A 19,253-nucleotide genomic window follows, 5' to 3' on the forward strand; every position below is an offset into this window, starting at 1 on the left:
CCAGGACCCCAGAGAAGATGGCCTTTAGTAGCCATGGTTGTATTTAAGGCTTATGATGTGCAGGCTACAGGCTATTTCAAAAGCTTTTTCAAGCTGTTGTGGTTTAAGCCCAGACAGCAACTAAGTACCACACAGCCTCTCACTCAGTGCAACCACTTTGCCCCAGTTGGATGGGGAGGAGAATCAGGAAAGGGTAAAGTCTGTTAGTTGAAATAAGAAGTATAATAATTGAAACAAAGTAAATATAATAATAGCAATAATAGTCATGAACAGAGAGATAATAAAGAGACGTAAAACTCAATAAAGATAAGTAATGCAAACCACAATTGCTCTCCACCCGCTGACCAATGCCCAGTCCATCCCCTGGGAGTAATTGACCCCTCCTGGCCAACTCCTCCTCCGTTTATTCACGGAGCAGGACATTCTATGGTATGGAATATCCCTTTAGCCAGTTTGGGCCAGCTGACCATGCTCCCTCCAAGCTCCTTGTCAACCTGCTTGCTGGCTGAGCATGGGAAACTGAAAAGTCCTTAACTTAGAGTAAGCACTACTTGAAACAACCAAAATATCAGTGTGTTATCAACATTATTATTCCCATATTAAATCAAAGTACAACATTGCAACAGCTACTAGAAAGAAAATTATCTCCATCCCAGCTGAAATGAGGACACAAGCACTCACAGACCAACTTCACCTCATTTTTCTGAGCCAAAGTCATGGCCAGAGGACATGCTGTCCCCACGGGTAAGTTCTGCAGGAGCCCAGGAGCTCCCCCACAGGAACAGTAAGAGTCTGAGAGGTGTCTGACTGCAGGGGGACAACAGGTTTTCTCCCAGCTTTATGATGCCCACCAGATCCCTAGAGCCCTGCATAGCAAAGTAGCAGTAGACAAGTGTCAGCATCTTCCCCTTTCCCCAAACCCTGTAGCCCAGTAAGTGCAATTTCCCCATGATCCAATTAGGCAGAGACTTTTTGGACTTGCTGCCACAGCCTTCTTATTCTTGCCCACTTTGGGCACCCTTTGCCTGCACTACTCCACTACAGGGTCCCCAGCCTGACAGGGGGTTGTATCTGCTTTTTCAGAGCCCTAGTCATAAAATTCTAGAATGGTTTGAGTCAGAAGGGACTGTAAAGATCATCTCGTTCCTGGGCAGGGACACCTTCCACTAGACCAGGTTGCTCAAAGCTTTATCTTAACCCAGCCTTGAATATTTCCAGGGATGGGACATCCACACCTTCTTTGGGCAATCTGTTCCAGTGCTCACCACCCTCACAGTAAAGAATTTCTTCCTGATATCTAATCTAAATCTACTCTCTTTTACTTTAAAATCGTTACCCCTTGTCCTATCACTATATTGCCTGGAAAAGAGTCCCTTTGTGAAAGCTCAGCACCCAGATGTTTCTGGAGGAGAAAGCAATTTCTGGGCCCCTGGTGACACAAGGGACATCTGCTGGTGCACAGGGCCAGGACACAGCGTACACAGCTCATAGGAGGCAGTGCCACCATCTATGGGCACCATCTATGGGCACCAGCAGTCGTGACTCTGCTGCAAACCTACATCTCTAGGTGCCCCTCAGCTGCTTTGGGTGCCCAGTTCCATCAAGGCCAAAGGCAGGGGAGACTAAGGATGTACCTCCCTGGAAGCTGAGCTCAGATAGTGAATAAAGGCAGCACCAGCTTCTCTCCAAGCTGCTCACACACACTTAGAAAAGGCTTTAGAGAAATTAAAAAGCACACATGCATCTTTAGGCTGAGGATAAAGGGCTTGTTTTATTCTTGCAAGTAATAAACCTCATCCTTTGCATGGGGTAGCTGAGAGTTATCCACATATGGAATATATTCCATAAGAAAGCATCACACCCACCAGGTTCCCCAAGACTTTGGGACAAGGTGCCTGGCTGAGGCATCCTGATGTGTTCCCATGCCACCAGAAGCCAGGAGAGCCTAGCTGAACCATAAGCCAGTTTTCCAGGCATTCTATCAGCGCCCCGAGCCATCACCTCAGCTTTTCTTTGCAATCCCCAGGTCCCACTACATCCTGGTGAAATAAACCACAAAGAAGATGATCATTGCCAAAACAAAGAGCAAAGAGCTGCCAATGCAGCAGAAGCGTTTCCAGGGGAAGTTGCCACTGCAGAGTGAGGGGCAGTCGGTCGAGCCTGTGTGGGGCTCTGAGCCCTGGCGTTTCAGGGACCCATCTGCATCTAACAAGCACTCCCTGTCAACACATTTCGGGGCTGGTCTTGACTTGGTGTGATGGGTCCTGTCCTTGTCTGCATCCGTCAAGGCCTTCCAGGCATCCCTGAAGGCCTCCCAGGCCTTCCAGGTATCCAGTGCTGGGGCCTGCCGTGACTTGTTGCAGATGCCGATCCTGCAGGCCTCGCAGTGGGCACTGTCGTGCGGCCCCATCACTGGTATATCCACCGCAACTTCCAGGAGGTCGGAGGACTGGACAGGCTTGTTGTAGAAATACTGGAGGATCTTTACCACCAGATTGTGCAGAATCCTCTCCACAGTCTCCACGCTGAAGTCAGGATGCTCCAGCTGGGGGTTGGGGCAGCGCCTGCATTCCTGGTGAAAGACTCGCATCCGTACGATGCCCCAACCTGGGCACTGGCACATGTGGAACAGGATGAGCACTTTGGCTGACGTCCATTTATAACAGCACTGGGAGCACTGAAACCTGAGAGGGCACAGATGAGACCAACTCATCACAGGCTCCCCATACTGAGCCAGAGGCTTCCCGCTCAGCCAGTAGGGATCAGGGAAGCCATGGCTCCTGTAAGCTTTACACTGAACTGTCCTCCCCCTACCAGCATGATGCCAGGCTGGGAAGTTCCCCACAGATATGAGCTGAGGGCTGGTCCCAACATTAAAGATCTTAGCAGCCAGGCTACCTGCTGGAATCCTTCCCCCACTGCCAAAAGCAGGGGTCCTTGGGGTGGGAAACATCAGGCCTCTATTTGGGACCCCAGCCCCTCACCTGTGCCAGCTCATTACAGCTCAGCAGAAAGCCAACATCAAGCCCAGGACTGGGTAAGACAAAAAAAAAGAAGTAAAATAGAAGGAAGGTGTGGGTGGAGGCTGCTGCGCAGGTGAGGATCTTGAGGAGTCTAAAAATGTGCAACCCGCAGGTCTTCATCTTGCACAATCTGGGCTGGAAACAAAGGTCTCCATTTGCTGCCACCTGAGCAGGGTGTCTGATCAATGCCCAGGGTGGAAATGTTTGGAATGGGGCTTCTCATCAGCAATGCAGAGCCACAGCACCTCTCTGCTGCGAGACCTCACACCCTGCAGGTGCAGGGGCTGCTGAGGCATCACCCCAGGTCCCGGCAGACAGTGGCTCTCACTGTCCTCATCCTCTGTGTCGAAACCCAGAAGATTTGGCTCTAGTGTGGTGTAACTACCCCTGCTAACCAGAGGAGCTCTTGCATCTTGACACCAACATGGAGAAATTCTGGCCAAATACCAGCTGCCCTTCGGCCCTGTGGAGGTTGCTGCACTCTTCTCCCCTCTAATTATCATGTTTTCCAGTTTGGCAATAACCCACTAAGATTTGAACAAAAACGGGAAATCCCCTTCCAGCCTCACCCACCTCCAAACTGCCCCTTTTGTGTCAAAACCTGTTTCCAACAAGCAAACTTTGAAAAAGGAAAAGATCCACATGGCAGCACATCAACCCTTTTCCCGCTCCAACAGGGACCAAGTCGGCAGTCCCCTACCTCCCAAGAGCACGGCGCTGCACAAACTCCTTCCAGTGAGGTCTGAGGGCCTGCACCTTCAGGGTGTCATCCTCCTGAAGTGTCCACTGCTGTGTTACGTGCATTTCTGCAAGCTTCTCTTTGAAAATGTCCTGCCAGGTCACCATGGTTCTACCTGGAGCTGTGGAAGAGGCAGTGACCATGCTTGCAGGTCAAGCTTGTGGCTTCTGAGGGCTAATACACACATGAAACTGTCTTTTCCCCAAGCTTTTCCTCTTTGTACAATGTCTTTGTGCTTGAAGAGGGGAACCTTTGCTCCCATGTGAGCAGCACCGCCCCCTCCCAATCTCTGGGTCAACAGTCCCTGCTGACGTTGCACCAGGTCCTGGCCAGGTAAAATGTCCCCCAAAGCAAGGACAGGTGGGTTTCATCAAGATCCACACATGAACCCCTGACCCTGCAGAGCCATGCTGTCATGATGCTGCTCTGTCCATAGGCAGAGAGGTTGGAAACAAAACCCCCTGCCAGGCTGCCCATGCTCATCACCGTTGTGGCAGTGGGGTGAACTGACAGTGATTGCACCCACCTTAGGAATAATGGAAGTGAAACCCATACAGGACCCAGCAGCTGATAAAGCTCCAGGTAACCTTATCTCTCTCAATAGCTGCCACCAACCATGGGCTATTTTTACCAGCTTTCAGCCAACTCAAGCAGAAAAAGGCCTGACATGAAACTGCAGGGTGGAAAGTTGGGGAGGACAGCACGGCACGTAAAACCAAAAGAGGTGAGGTGTGCTCTGAGCTGAGAGCACCCAGGGAAGGTATGAACAGGAAAGCTGGGGCTGCTTGCAGCCCTCTGTCTCCCAGGTCACCCCTCTCCAGGTGCAAAGGTCCCCCAGGAAATGCTACGGAGAGCAATGCAGGACAGGGAGCAGGAGGTTAGATAAGATGTCAAATTATAATTGGTCTTGATTTAGAGAAAGATCTGCTGCTTGATAAGGCAGGTTCGGCTTCGGGCAGTCAACATAAGTAAGTCCCAGCAACCACAGGTTGGCAGGGAGCCTCTGATCTTTGCTGCTGGAAGGGAAAAGCCGACAAGTCGTTTGTACCAAGAGCTCTCCAACACCTTCACAATGTGTGCTGCCGGTCCTGTGAGAGCAGAGGGACATAACAAGGTCCCAGGGCAGACCACATCTTCAGCTTTGAGGTTCTTTCCTCTTTTGAGGTCCTTCCACTCTTAATTACCCCTTGATGCTATCATCTGAAGCAGGACTAGGAGGAAGGAAAGAGCATTCTTGGATGCAGAGGGGCCAAGGTCTTCAGGATCCTTATGAAGGGGTAGAAAGCCCTAACCTGTGGATGGGACCTGAGTCACCCCCTACCCAACAGCCCTACTATGGGTACATGGGGACCTGCTTGGGCTAAGGCAGTTAAATACAAGCAGGACAGTGAAGTCATGGTGAAGGTCACCAGTGAAGGTTGGTCATTCCACCAGCCTTTCCAATGCTCACAGGTGGAGACCAGGGAACATCCCTGGCTCAGGGCTGGTACACAGGAGGAAGGGAGGAAGTAGCAGATCTCCTTGGCCTCTTCTCACTGCTTTCCCAGTGGATCTCTTTTCTACAGGTTCACTATAGAAGACTCCTTCATGCATCCTGCCACAGAGGGGTCTCCAGGGCTGCAAATCTTGTGGTGCAGAAAGTGGGAGCTAAGCAGCATCAAGGCTTGCCTTACAGTGGGCACCATGGCCTAGTATGACATGGTGACCCAGCAGCAGCAGGGTACTAGAATGGGGCCCCACCCTGCAGCATCTGCCTGCCCCCTTGGACTTCTCTATGTTATTGTCCAATATTTACTCTGGGGGGGTTTGAATGCAAGAAAAACGCAGGCAGACCTGCCTGTGTTCAACCCCAAACACACTGATCGCTTCATCTGGAGGGTCTGTGCTTTCAGCCCAGCTCTTCCTCCCCAAGACTGCTACCACAGGGCAGAGGGATGCTCACGATGGGACAGGCACCACTCCCCATGCTTCCCACTCCAGGGGCCAAAATGCTGCCCCTCAGTCACAGTGTTCAGCAGGGATCCAGTGGCACTCCTCGCACAGGAATAGGTCCCTGCCCCAAAACCCAGCTGTGATGGAAACCAGTCCCCTGTTACGTCATGGCAACACAACTCAAATCACAACTCACAATGCGCCGAGCCCTCACAGTCATCTCTGAGACAGAGCTGGGTGCTGGTCCCTCTATTAAAGATTTTGACTTGCTTTTACTAAAGGGACTTTCCCAGAACCACCCCCAGAGCTGAAACTGCTTTGACGTCCTGTTCTGTTTCACACACACGTCCCGGCTCTGCCCAAGCACCTTGCTGCTTACCAGCACCTGCTTGGAAACCAAAGCTGCTGCCACAGGGAGCAGCTCAGCCTCAACAAAGAGCAGGGATGAGCCCTGTCCTGGACACAGAATGACCCCACTGGGCCAGCAGCCCTTGGTGGAGACAGACCCTGACAATCCTCTCCACCCCGTCATGCTGGTCATGGGTCCTCCATGGGATATGTGAAGGAAGCACACAAGGTGCAGCCTGTGTGGTAATTTCCCTGCTGCTTTCACACAGCCTGAAATGATTTTTTACTTCAGCTCCCACCCCTGGGTGAGCAGCCCCTGCGGAAGTGGGAAAGTTTCCCAAAGTTCTTTCTCCTCCTCTTCATCTCTCAGTGTGTGTCAGCCTCCCTGTCCTCCAGGCCTCCAGCCCAGGCCCATGAGGATTCTCATCGGCCCATGTGCACCCCATCCTTGCTGGGACATCCATTCCTTCTTTTGGGATGGGTCATCCCATACACAGGTGGCTCCATCTTGCCAGCAGTCCCTAGGAGGGGCAGAAAGGGACATTCAACCCCAGTAACCAGGCGGGACTGCAGAGAGGGACATCCCCTTAGCAGTGAGGATGTTGTGTCCATGGGCATGGCAAGGTTTTCAGGATAGATGGACTGACATCTGAGCAACAGGACAGAACCCTAAACTGCTTGCTTCGTACTGGGGCTTTTTCCCACTCTGAAGACTTCCATCATATTTTCCTGCACTGGACACATCCAATTCTTTTCCATCAGTCATTCTTTCAGGACATTTTCTCCAGGTCATCAGGGTGAATTTGTTTTCTAAGCCTCCACTCAAATAGGCCCTACACCCTCCCTCAATAGCATCTTGCCTTCATGTGAGCCATGCTTCCACAGAAAACTAGTTTGATGTGTCTGCTCTCATGAGCTATTGATAACTGCTCATGGGATATGGCTTCTTGGGAAGCCATTCACCCACAGTGTCAGAATTTCCCATTTCCCCAATTTGCTTATGAGAATGTCACATAAGGCAGCACAAAGATAGCATCACTCCCGCTTTCCCTGCGGTACCCAGCCTGTTGCCCTAATGAAGAGAAAACGAGGTTGGTTTGACACATGTTCCTGCTAAACGTGTGATCTCAGCCGCAGCACTGCCCTGTCAGTGTTACTGCTTGGTGGCCTTACTAAATTGTTCCAGAGTTTTTCTGGGTACCGAGGCAGGCCAAATCATATAGAGTTTCACAGATCCTCTTTTTTCCCCTCCTTGAAGCAGATGGTAAATTGGGCATCCATATCCTCCTGGGACATAGCTCCATGCCAGCTCTCTGTGCCTCAGTCCCCCTCCAACCTTGCCACTGCTGACGTTGAATGGTTGTCACTCTGTTGTGGTGAAACCCATCACCTCTAGGGACAAGCAATAGCTGCAGGTTCCCTTCCAGGCTCAATTGCCTCCACATTCAAGCCCTTGGAGAAGGGTCCACCTATCCCAGGGTGGATTTGAGGCAAGTAGTATCAGGTCCTCTGGAAATAGGGGTATGCCCAAGCCAGATTTTAGAGAGGGCACATTGCCCCATCACCCTGGACTTAAAGGATGGAGTGGTATGCTGAGCAATGGGGAGAGATTTAATGGAGCAGGTGGATGTGAAGATGTGGGCAGGTATCAGTCCACATGGATTTGGGATACCTGACTTTCAGGTGAGCCTTGTGGTGGTCCCTCCGGTCGTAAGGAGAGAGCTCAGCACCCTCCAACAAGGCTTTGCCCCAGTTCTAAGGACAGTAGATTTGGTCTTGGGGCAGTGGAGCGGGCAGGCACAGGGCTCCTGCCTGGCCCTCTGAGCCCCCATGTGCCAGGACCTGGCCTGCCAGCACCCTCCTTGAGTATCACATCCCAGCAAAGGGAAGAAGAGAGAGAAGAAACTGGAGACGACTCAAAGCAAAACTAGAGAAAGCAAAATGAGGGCGGCGGAAGGAAACACAGATATTCTACAAGGCTACAGCAGGTTGGTGACAGGCAGGGCAAGGCTTTTGGTGGGACAGGACAGAGATGCTGTGGCCTGGACCCCTCGGGACACACCAAGGTTGTGCAAGCTGGCCATGGTTAGGGACCCAGGCAGCCTGCCCAACAGCCCATCCCTCCCATGACCAACGACACCACCCACTAGCTCACCCCAGCCTGTCTCTTCCAGGACTGACATCTGCTCTCCCAGCAAGTCAAGGCCATGGCAGTGCCTCCACACCACAATGCCACACAGACCAGTGCCACGCACAGACCATTAACCCAAATAACCCACATACCCCCTGCAGCACCTCCAGCCTAATCTCTTCCAAACCAAAACACATCTCCAAGACCTCCCAGTGATCAGGACAGTGCTCACCTGAAAATGACCTTACTGTTCTATGTCCTGACCAACCCTTCCCCCCTACCCAGCATCTGCAATGCCCTGTTTTTCAGGAACAGCACTTTGCTGCTCCATGGCACAGCTCTCCTCAAAGACACTGCTGCAAGTGTCTCTCCAGCTTCATCTGCCTGCCCAGTTTTCTTGATATATGGTTTATAAGTTCAGGTTTCTTTAAGGGAAACAAGTTTTTTTAAGGGGTGCTTGTTCGCATGTTGTTCCCAACCATCTTTAATCAAGGCTGGGGTATATAAGGAGCCAGGCTGGCTCCCAAGCATCATGTAGAGGGTTTTGTTTGCCTAGGTATAGCTCAGGCACAAGAAGTCACACATCCAAGCTGACAGGGATCAGTCTCAGGTCTCACAGAGGGGACTGGCCACTCTCCATCATCAAGACCCCAGGGTGGGACCAGGGATGAGGTTCTCCAGAAGTCACAGCTGATGTGTGGTCTCAGGGAGCTGACAAAGCATTTTGACACTGACATCGGTGACAGCCACTCCTCGGGGGAGTGCTGGGTGTCTGCGGTCAGAAGCGGTTGCTCTGACTGCCAGACCAGAGTGTGCAGGAAATGCAGCAGCTTCAGCACCCACAGCCACCCCCCTGGCTCCACCCAGGTCCTAGTATGGGAGAAGCCCTGGGGGGATACGTGTCTGCAGGGCAGTGGGTGTATTTGGTAAGAGTAACTGTGCAAATCTGGGGGTGTACACACAAATTTGCATGGGGAGGTGCCTGTACGTCTGTGTGTTCATGAGCATTTGTGTGTGCTTGCACATGAGTGTGCATGGCCAGGCTGGGGATGCTTGCTCTGGGGGGATACAGAGTGGAAAAAATTGGACACACACACACACCCCACCCCAGTTTGGCTGCTGTGCACTTGTGAGCTTTGTGCAACGGGGAAGAAGTTGCTGGGAGCATTCTCCATCACTCACATCACTATGCCAAGGGGAATGAGGTGGGCAGACTCAAAGCTACACCCTATCTCCTCCGGCATTTCAGGACTTATTCCCAGTGATGACACATCTGAGAACACAGAGTCAGGCCCAGGTGCTATTTAATTTTTCAGGGCCTTGTTCTTTTCCCTCTTGCACTGATGTAAGCCACCATTTACTCAAAATGGGATGAAGGGCCAGTCTGGAGCACTGTTCTTACTCTGTCAGTGGCCAGTGACTCTAAGGTGCAGGGCTTAGTCCCAGTGGCTGTGATGCTGCAGGGAACAAGGTCAAAATCCAGCGCCAGGTGGTCAGGTCTGCCTAACGACTCTTCAGCAAACCTCCCCTCCACAGCCTAAACCAACGACTACTGAAACCCTGCCACCCACAGCCCTTCAGAGCCAACAAAACAGCTGCAGCAGAAAGGATGTGCCTCAAAACCACACCAGGCCCATCACAGCCCAGTCTCTTCTTGATGTGGGCAGGGAAAGCCAAAGGACTTGATGGTGTCAACTCAGCCCCCTCAAAAAACCTGACACAAACCTTTGCATCCTAGGTGGAAATGAGTTTACTTGAGTCTTTCCTTAATTTGGAGTGGAGAAAAGGGGCATAAACCTGCCAGTTAGTGCAAATAGCTGGCAGCCAACTGATATGGGTGCAGCAGTGGGCAGAACCAGGAGGGCTGTGATAGGGAGGGATGGGAGAGATGACAGGATGATAGGAGGGATGTAGGATGGTGGAGTTGGAAAAGCCAGAACTGGGGACTTCTCAGGATAGGACGTAAAACAGCTTCTTCCAGATCCTGCACAGTGACTCCAGGAAGACCAAACTACCATCACCAGGCTGGAGGGAGAGTCAAAACTGCACGTCGGCTCTCCTGGCTTGCACAGAAAGACAAAAGAACAGCTCCTGCACACCAACACGCTCAACTCCCCATTCCCAAGCAGGATGCTGGGGTGTGGGGCCTGACACCCATCTCAAGGCACTGCTTGGTTTAGAGATGCCCAGTTGGGGGCTTGAAACCTGCATCCCACCTGGAGCTCATCACAGCCCTGCTCCTGCTCTGGCTAGCACAGCCAGTGCTGTGCCCAGTGCAGGGGAGCATAGCTCATGTCTCTGCCAGTGCTGGGCACCCTGTGCTCCAAACAGGGATGGGAGATGGTGTCTGGCAGCCTGGAGCATCCCCACCCCAAACATCCCCAGAGCCCAGCCTTCTTCCCTGCAAGGGGCAGGATTGCAGCAAGGCTGATGGGGATCGGAGGGGCACAGGTATTGACACAGGCTGGATATTCTTCCATCCCAACTGTCAGAGGGAGATGCTTTTGCTACACCTTCAACCCCACCAGAGAGCTTGAGAGCCTCCAGGCAGCTGCAGACCACAATCCACCAAGAGAGGAAGGGACTCAGCCCCAACTGCTCCTGGAGGAGTCATAGCTGCAGCCAGGGGGTGCAGGAAGGGCTCAAGATCCGGCACCTCTGTTGCCTGAGAGGCAGATTGGAAAATATGAAGCAAGGCCCACTGGCCTACCCTCTCACCAGTGTTGTGTCTGACAGGAAAGCCAAAACCAAAACTGCTGACTGAGCTCCCGCTTCTCGCCCACTGTGGCTGCCTCCTGCCTTGGTTTTCCGGGCCCTGCCGGCCACAGCAGATCTCTGACAGAGCTGCTGGGGCAAAGGAGCAGGGCTGCTGCTGGCAAAATGCCCCGATGGGCTGAACCATGCATTGGCCTGAGTCAATGTCTTGGGAGCTACAGCACTGCCCGTGGAGGCTACTGGAAGCCTTCAGCAGCACCAGGGACAAAGGGAGGCCACCATATCCACTCTCCCACCCTGAGGGAAGATGAAAGACATCCCAAATGGATGTTTATCCCATCTGGTCCCCTCTGGAAGTTTCTCATGGACTTTCCAGTCCCCACAGAGGACAAGATGTGGTGCCTGGCTTGCCTCACCCCTTCCCCCAGCACCCAGGCTGGGTTCCACAAGGCTTACTGGAAGTAAGTGAAGAAGAAACCTGCTAACGGTGCTGCTGAAGTGTGAGATGCAAGTGATTCTTCTCTGTTTTCACTGGTTTTCACAGTCTCCTGGTAGGTCTCTGCTGCCTTCAAAGCCACTCCTTACTGGGGTTTCTCCCCTCTTGAGCAGCTGTCATTTCTTTCCGCTCTGGTTTCTGGCAGGCGGCACAGCCCTGGCACCTCTTTCAACAGGGAAAGTGGAAGTTTGGAGCCAGAAAGCTGCACTGAGCACCAGGCTGTGAGCTGTGCCCTGGCTGATGGCAGCCAGACACAGCAAGTACGCACATCCCCACGGGCTGAGTGAGTGCCCCAGGGTGAGTCTGGTAAGGGGGTGTCTGGGTTTGCAGCTGCACCTGGGTGACCGGCTCAGACAGGAGCAGGAGGAAAAAGAGCATCAGTCTCTTAAATTATTAAGAGCAGCTTTGTGGAAGAGCAGCTTGCATATCTCACGGAGAGACCCAGGAACCACAACAGATGCCGCCACCTCCCAGCACTGCACTGCACTTGCCTGCATGGCAAGAGCCGTTATTTGCCTGCCCACGCGCTTGCCATGACAAGTGAACAAACACCCCACATGCAAAACCCTTTATTCACCCTCATGGCCAGATTTGACTCCCACCTGTGGTCGGAAGGACATAGGGGTAGATTTCCCCTCTTGGAGAGAAGGAAAGTGCCTGGAGAAAGGAGGAAAACTGCCCACTTCCCAGGGGTTTCTTGAAATAGCAGAACACAAGGCAGCCTCTGTTCTGAGCAAGCAGAAGCCCTCAGCCCTGGGTTTCCATGAGCAGCATCTCACAGGAACCACTCCAGCTCTGGACTCCAGCATTTCCTCCAACAGTCGTGCTTTCCTAGTTGGGTCAGACCTGGGGAAGGGAAGCAGCAGGGCCACTCCACAGAGCCCTGGGTGGAGGTAGAAAACTGAGGCATGACATAAATCGCCTTTGGGATAGACCTGTTGGTGTCACTGCTTTGTCCCAGCCCATCCTCCCTGCCTTGAGTGAAGAGGCAGCACATGGAGCCCAGCAGGGACTTTCCTCATCCTGTGGTACCCACCCCAAAGCCACAATAACACCACGGCCAGGACTGTCTGATATCAAGTCCAGCAGCAGCGTCTCTGTTGTTTCAGTCCTGGTACATTGGATTTTTCCCAACTGCAAACTGCAGTGGGAGCAAGGGACCGGGGCAGCATGTTCATGCCCACACCCTGGTGAGGAGGGACTCTGATCCTCAGCAGGGCTGTGAGTGCAGATGTCGAGTCCTCTCATCCTGACGTTTCTTCCCCCGCTCCGGCGTGACGGGTTTCTCCTCTGGGAAGATGATGGTGGCATATTCCGTCTGGTCAGCTGGCTGGGTCTTGGGGGGCACCTGGGTGCACTGATCCCTCTGAAACTCCAGCACACCATAGTCCACAGTGGATATGGACATCACAGGGGGCTTCTCTTCCTTCTGCAAGGAAATCCCATTGTGGTGATTCAATGTCCAGAGGTACCTGCCATCACCAGCACAAGCCCCCTTTTTTACAGCAAGTGCCAGAATCAGGTTTGAGGCATCCCAGGAGGGTGAGAGAGATACAAAGCAGAAAGATGCACAGACCTGGGATAGCATGTGCCCAGAGGAACCAGATCTTGAGCCTTGAGTTCACTGCAAAGCCATGTATGTCTCAGCTCTCTGTCTCTGCAGGCAGGCTGGGTTCTCTCCCTGTTCTGCAGTGGAAGGCAGGGATCTGCTAGAAGCCCTTTTCCTACCTCTCCATTGGGCTTGAAGATGCCACAGTGTGCATGAAAAGAGCCTGGGGCTGGGTTTGCTCAGCCCAGAGAAGACAGAGAGCAGGGGAACCCCCTCCTTGCCTTCAGCTACCAAATTAATGGGGTAGGAGGGAAGATGGAGACAGATCCCTCCTGGAGGTGCTTGGCAAAAGGGAGAAGAAACCAGGCACCAAATGCAGCAAAATAAATTTTAGCTTAATATATTGGGGGGAAACATTCTCCCATTTTCTACAGCAATGCAATCCACTGTCAAAGATAGCCCTGCTTTGATAAAGGGTTGGACTAGAGAGTCCCATCCTCTCTGGGACAGTATTTTTGATTTTGTGATGGGACTGTTCTGCCGCAGGTGCAGAAAAGCAGTTGTAGCTGTGCAGAAAAGATCAAGCAGCAGCAGAGAAGATAGCAGAAGTAAGATGCTTGTGAAGGGCTGATAAAGGGAGGCGCTCCACCCTGCTCACCCCAGCGATGCCACAATGCTCCCCTGCAGCACGGCAGGGAGACAGAGGCGGGAAACTCACCACTGGCATGTTTTCACTTGATGGTTTCTGCACATCTGCAAAGTAACACACTTGGTTAGAAGAGACTTGTTTACCACAACAGCATGAGCTGACCCAGCCCCCCCCTTCTTAGAGAGGGCTGGACTCATTTCACCACACTCCTTCTCTACTCAGGATCTAACACCCTGAGCATTACAAGGACAAGTGAGACACCAGCCCACAGTCCAGAGTTTAATTTGAATTAATGGAATGCAGGGGAGCCCTCTGTGAGAGCCCCTGGTGTGCCTGAGGAGTGGTTGAGGTGATGCCCTGTGCTGCAGCAGGGTGATAATGAGAGGCTCCAAAGGTGCCTGGGCAAGGGGTATGGGAGGGCTTCATGTGTAGCATTAAGGCACCACACCAAGGAGTGGTGTAGAGCCACTGCATGTGGTCTGGGGGCTCTACAATGGGCAAGCAGGGCTCGATGCCCCCTCAAGCATGGAGATATCTGTCCCATAGGGATATGTCACAGCAGAGTTTAGCATGTTGAACCAGCCCATGTACCCCAAGCAGCTGCAGACATCTGGCTGATCCCTAGTCCCAGGCTGGGTTTGCATGGCCCCCAGGGGGATCGTACCTCCTCTCCTGTACGTGATGGTGAGGTAGCCAAAGACCAGCAGCAGAACCACCCCGGCCAGAAGCAGGATGCCCAGGAGCATGGCCTTGATGTGGTCTGAGGGGTTGCCTTCCTCTATCTCTGGCTCCTCAGTGGGATTCATCTCAGGGGCTGCTGCAATAGCCATTCAAAAACAGCAGGTCAAAAGTGGAAAATGGTCTCTATAGTTCTTGTGAAAGGCAACAGAGGAACATGGGGGCTGTCCTCAGAACAGGCTCAGTCCCAGACAGGCTGCCACAGCCCCACCATCCCTCCAGGGGCCCTGATTTTGGGCTGACATGGGAGATGTTTTGGATGTGTCCCATTCCTTCCCATTGCAGGTGGTGATGATGATCCCACACCTCTGAGAGTTGGGGTGCAGAGGGCCAGGGCTCCATTCTGCACCTGCAGGCAGTCCTGTGGCATGACTCTATGCTCAGCAGAGCCCCGTGGAGGACACAGTTTCCCCAGGCCTCCCTGCCATGTCCACATCCTGGGGTCAGCACAGCATCAGCTCGCATTGGGAAGAGATGTTGTGGAAGACAGTGACTTTTGCAGAGTTTTTCCTTTTTATAAAAGGTCAGCTTGAGCCCCACAAAGCCCCTCTGCTGTCAAGCAAGGGTATGGCAGAGACTGCTGCAAGATCTCAGTCTCACACACCATGGGACTATCAGACCCTCACAGAGCATGATTTTGCAATGGCAGTATCTACACCAACACTGGCTGTTCGAGGTGTCTGAGCCCTGGTCATCACCCCAAACACAACTCCTGTCCCCAGAGGAGCTATTCAAGGATGAAGGCAGTTCCCTACACTGGTCTCAGCCTCCATCAATGGGTAAGAATTACTTCTCCCCTCAGCATTACTGGGGACACAGCCCCAGCAGGATGGAGACCTCCTGCATCAGGACCACATCCAAATGCAGTGTTCACAGGGAGGTTAGCCTGTGTTCCTGGACCTCAACCCTGAACGCAAAGGAGAGGGGAAAGGGCAGGGCTATGCTCTCCTGACCCATGTCAGATCCTCCACCAGCAGGGTATTGTCTGCCTTAAGCCCTGGAGCTACAATGTGTTACCCATCAGCTCAGCCCCAAGCCTGACCTGTGACCATCAGCTGGGACCGGTTGCTCTCCATCACTTTATTGGGTTCAAAGAAGGTGATCAGTCCACAGTAGTAGGAGCCTGAGTCATTCTGGTGGAGGTTCCGGATCTCAATCTTGAAGACAGAAGTGTGGTTGGTGAGCCGGTACTTCTCCGTCTCCATCCTGGGGTTGTTTGGGCTGATCTCAGCTATTTTTCGGGCTTGGCTGTGGTTGGTCTCCTTGTACCAGTTGAGGCTGTACTCTGAGCCAGAGTCACTCTCCATGGAGATATTGCAGGAGAAGGTGGCTATGCCACCTTCATGGAAAGTTAACACAGATGGGAAGATAGTCACTGTTTGGGAGAGAGGAAACAAGGAACAGACATGGTTACAGCAGGCATAGATCTCAGAAACAGTCATACCCCCTGTGCAGGAGCCTGGGATGCAAGCCCAGTCCACTTCATGACTCTGGGTCACAGTGAGGTGCATTAGTCCATGCCTCTTCCCTCCTGAGTGTGTGTCTGCTGGCTGGAGGGGGACCCTCAGAGTTAGTAACTGTACTGTGAAGTGGTTTCAGCAGAGCCAGTTGTGCTCTGGGCTAACTAAAATTAGCACAGAACACCTGTACTGGGGAAAACAAACGTTGAGGGTTGTATTATTTTTAAATCTATGCTATATTTTGATGTCTGAGTCATCCTCCCTCCAGCTGATGCTGACTCTGAAAGTGAGCAGAGGGACTGAGTCCTGGGTCAGGGCAGTGCCCTGCGATACAGCCCATCTCATGCCTGGCTGCCTGCTGGGATGCTCTGGCTCTCCCCACTGCACCATGCTTGGACCTCAGAGCAGGCAGGGGCTGCCCATGGCACAGTATTTGCTATCTCCAGCCTGAGACCACCTAACAGGGCAGAGCAACCTGGAGCTTATGACGCCATCCCTTTCCAGCTGCCTGTCCCCAAACTGTGTGCCCCCCACCCTGGGGGTCCCAGGTGGGCTTGCCAGGCTGCTCCCAGCACAGAGGGCAGTCAGCTACAGCCACAGGCCTCTTGGCCCTCAGCACGACCCTGCTGCTTCACCACATTTCCTTTCTCATTATGCCAGCAGGTTCAACCCCTCTGGGCAGCGGGGATGCTGCGAACATGGGGCAGGCACACAGAAGAACATGGCAGTTGTTGCACTAATTTCTGTTCAGAGCAATAAAAAGTGGGAAGAGGCATTTTTCACATGGGTTACCTGACCAAGTGATTCAAACCACCAAGGCTTTGAAAAGTCCCTGTCATTAAAAAATTTACCTTCCCTTTTCAGAAATCAATACCAATAGCAGCCCCAGAGCTTACAGGGAGAGCCAGAAAGTCCCTCCTGTCCCTCCAGCTCTGGCCTGAGGCTGTAGGACCACAATCTCAGTGTCATCAACCAGCAAATGGACCTGGACAATTCCATGAATAGATACAAGATCAGATGGAAAACTGGGCTGACAAATGAGGGACAAGATCAAACAGGAGGAGGGAGGAAGTGCCCCAGTTCCCACTGGCAGGATCAGCTGTGGCAGTGCCCACACTAAGACATGGAATTTTTGAAGAGTTTTGAGTTTGCAGTTTTTGAATTTTGCAGTGTTTTGTGTTTAACGGGAAATATTTGGCAGGTTCAGGGCTTTGCTTTCTGTCATTCCTGGTGCCAACAATGAATGAAGTGTTCAGAGGACATCTGAAAGCAGATGTTGGGCTTACATGTTTCCCTGCATCTTCCCAGCACCAGAGATAACATCTGCTCCAAGGAACGCCCAGCCCTGCACCCACTGTCAGGACAGAAAACACATGAATCCACCAAAGGAAGAGTCAGGCTGGGAGGAAGGGGGAACACAGCTTCACCAGGGCTTCACTTGCTCTGCCGAGACTCACCCCTTCCTCTCAACCTCTCCTTCTTCCCCAAATTTCATCCAGAATAAGGACCCTGGCTCCCTCAGTGTCAAGTCCAAAACAGGAGTTGCAGCCCAAGGGCGCAGACTGAAGCCATGAGAGCCAGAGCAGAAAACACCAGACCCCACATGGCACCGGCAAACCCATCAAACCCTAACTACAGTCACTGTGCCACAACACAGCTCTGGTGTCAGTGCTGTGCGCTGTGTGCCCTTCCCCATGTGTTAATCCCGTTTCTGCCTCAAGCATCCCCATGTCCTTTGTTTCAGCCACACGTACCCAAAAGCTTTGGGGTCTCTGCCTTCTTGATGCCAGATCAGTTAGTTAGACTAGCCTTTAGACATTTTCCAAGAGCTACAAGTGACACACCATGCCAGCGAGCACACCACACTCCAGTACCTACCCCGGCGGCAGCAGGCCAGTGTGGGCCCACAGCAGAGCAGGATGGCACAGAGGCCAGCCAGGGCCACCTCCATTCTGCCCCACGTCGTCTTCAAGGCACGTGGAGCCGCGGCGAGGCGGTGGGTCCCCTGCCGAGGCAGGCGCGATGTGCTGTGCTGTCTGTGCTGTACCGGCCCCGGGTCTCTCTGTGCCTCCTCCCCCGCAGCGGCAGCTTGTTCTCTGTCGTAGCTGCAAGGGCTGGGTGGAAATGAAACGTGCCCGTCTCTCCCCCAGAGGGAAACCCGGGCTGCCTCCCGCCCCCAGCTTCCTCCCCTCGGAGGCAGGGATCAGCTGAGCCATATCTGCTCTTTCCCCTCCTTGCTTTCCCACGCAGGCAACCAGCTACCAAGCAGCAGGGACAGGCACTTCTGAGCCTGAACCCTTTTTGGGGAAATCTTTCAGGGATGGAGCAGGCAGGGGCCACGTGGGACAGGTCCTCAGTTCCAAGCCTGGCACATAAGTAAAAACTGTCTTGGGTTCCCAAGCACCCATGGGTGTTCCCAACAGGTGCCCAAGGCAGTGGAGTGTTGGGGGACATGTGGCACTGGGTAGACAGGTAGGGTCTGGGTAGCCATGGGGCACCTATTGGTAGGCTGCTCCCAGTGGGATGGGATGGGAGAAGAGGGTGAAGGAGAAGAAGGAGAAGGAGATAGAAGGAGAAGGAGAAGGAGATGGAGAAGGAGAAGGAGATGGAGAAGGAGAAGGAGGTTTGCCACCTTCAGGGTGTTTTTTCATGATAGATTTGCAGAGAGCAAAGGCAGGTGCCCAGAGCCAGGATGCTGTTATTGGGGTGAAATTTGCAGAAAACTTCTGTAGTTTTTCCACCATCGATGTTCCCCGCTCACCACACTGACTAATACTCGCATAGGAAATAACCAGCAGTGAAAGCAGCTCCTCCACTTCTCTCGAACACAGCCTCGGTGCCTCGCAATTTTGGAAAGTGTCAGGGGAAAATTAATAATTGGGGTGAAGAATGTGATTCTAATGACGATTTCATTATTTTTCAGGCTTTCAGAAATGAGCTGCAGGGCTGGGGCTTGCTCACCTCTCACTTTCAAACATGGCCCTGGCAGGCGAGTGGGCTGGGGGAGAAACTCCTAACTTCATAGAATCATAGAATCATTAAGATTGGAAAGATCTCTAAGATCATCAAGTCAAACCATTAACCTAACACTACTGTGATGGTCAAATTGGAATGGCCAAGGAGGGAGTTCTGAACTGGGGCAGACAGGGCTCACCCTGGGTGGGTGGCTCAATCCAGCTTGTCCTGGGTCTTCTTTTCCAGTCTCCTCCTGGTATTGCAGCACCATTCCTTTCTCATGAGCTGCTGGCTCTGCTTGGGCTGCAGAGCAAGGCTGGAAACTGTGCCTACCTTGTCACCTCTCCATGCCACCTGGCCAGAGGCCACTGCGCTGCCTGGATGGGTGGCAAAGGGAGTGCTCTCCACCATGTGCAAGGGTGTAGGTGGGTTTTGAGGTGGACATCACCTCTTCTTTCACAATTTTCTGCATTCCCACTCAAAAAACCCTAACTAAACTAAACTAAAATGAGCTTCAG

General features: G+C 52.8%; 2 protein-coding genes across 3 annotated transcripts; both read right to left on the reverse strand.

Annotated features, from left to right (window-relative positions):
* Window positions 1-2,032: 2,032 nt before the first annotated feature.
* Window positions 2,033-4,021, reverse strand: LOC113968906 (receptor-transporting protein 3-like). Its single transcript, XM_027685896.1, has 2 exons — window positions 3,724-4,021; window positions 2,033-2,684 (listed from the first exon to the last, which is right to left on the reverse strand). Exons 1-2 carry the CDS (start codon window positions 3,903-3,905, stop codon window positions 2,033-2,035), a joined length of 834 nt encoding a protein of 277 aa, XP_027541697.1. The 5' UTR covers window positions 3,906-4,021.
* A 7,935-nt stretch (window positions 4,022-11,956) lies between these two features.
* Window positions 11,957-17,891, reverse strand: PDCD1 (programmed cell death 1). 2 transcript variants are annotated; one of them, XM_027685788.1, is made up of 5 exons: window positions 17,659-17,891; window positions 15,363-15,695; window positions 14,247-14,396; window positions 13,652-13,686; window positions 11,957-12,813 (listed from the first exon to the last, which is right to left on the reverse strand). In XM_027685788.1, exons 1-5 carry the CDS (start codon window positions 17,729-17,731, stop codon window positions 12,595-12,597), a joined length of 810 nt encoding a protein of 269 aa, XP_027541589.1. In that variant the 5' UTR covers window positions 17,732-17,891; the 3' UTR covers window positions 11,957-12,594. The 2 variants fall into 2 exon arrangements, with proteins under 2 accessions (XP_027541589.1, XP_027541588.1); XM_027685787.1 differs by having other exon boundaries at window positions 14,247-14,399.
* Between the last annotated feature and the right edge of the window lie 1,362 nt (window positions 17,892-19,253).

Source organism: Neopelma chrysocephalum, unplaced genomic scaffold (genome assembly GCF_003984885.1).
Source record: "Neopelma chrysocephalum unplaced genomic scaffold, ASM398488v2 Primary Assembly neopelma1_69, whole genome shotgun sequence".
NCBI classification, from domain to species: domain Eukaryota; kingdom Metazoa; phylum Chordata; class Aves; order Passeriformes; family Pipridae; genus Neopelma; species Neopelma chrysocephalum.

Coding starts and splice junctions, on each gene's coding strand:
- LOC113968906 (XM_027685896.1), bottom strand. CDS start 3,905: ATGGTCACTGCCTCTTCCACAGCTCCAGGTAGAACCATGGTGACCTGG. Junction 2,685..3,723: donor CAGCGCCGTGCTCTTGGGAG/GTAGGGGACTGC, acceptor GTGCCCTCTCAG/GTTTCAGTGCTCCCAGTGCT.
- PDCD1 (XM_027685787.1), bottom strand. CDS start 17,731: ATGGAGGTGGCCCTGGCTGGCCTCTGTGCCATCCTGCTCTGCTGTGGG. Junction 14,400..15,362: donor GTCCCAGCTGATGGTCACAG/GTCAGGCTTGGG, acceptor TGGCTATTGCAG/CAGCCCCTGAGATGAATCCC. Junction 12,814..13,651: donor CAAGTGAAAACATGCCAGTG/GTGAGTTTCCCG, acceptor ATTTCCTTGCAG/AAGGAAGAGAAGCCCCCTGT.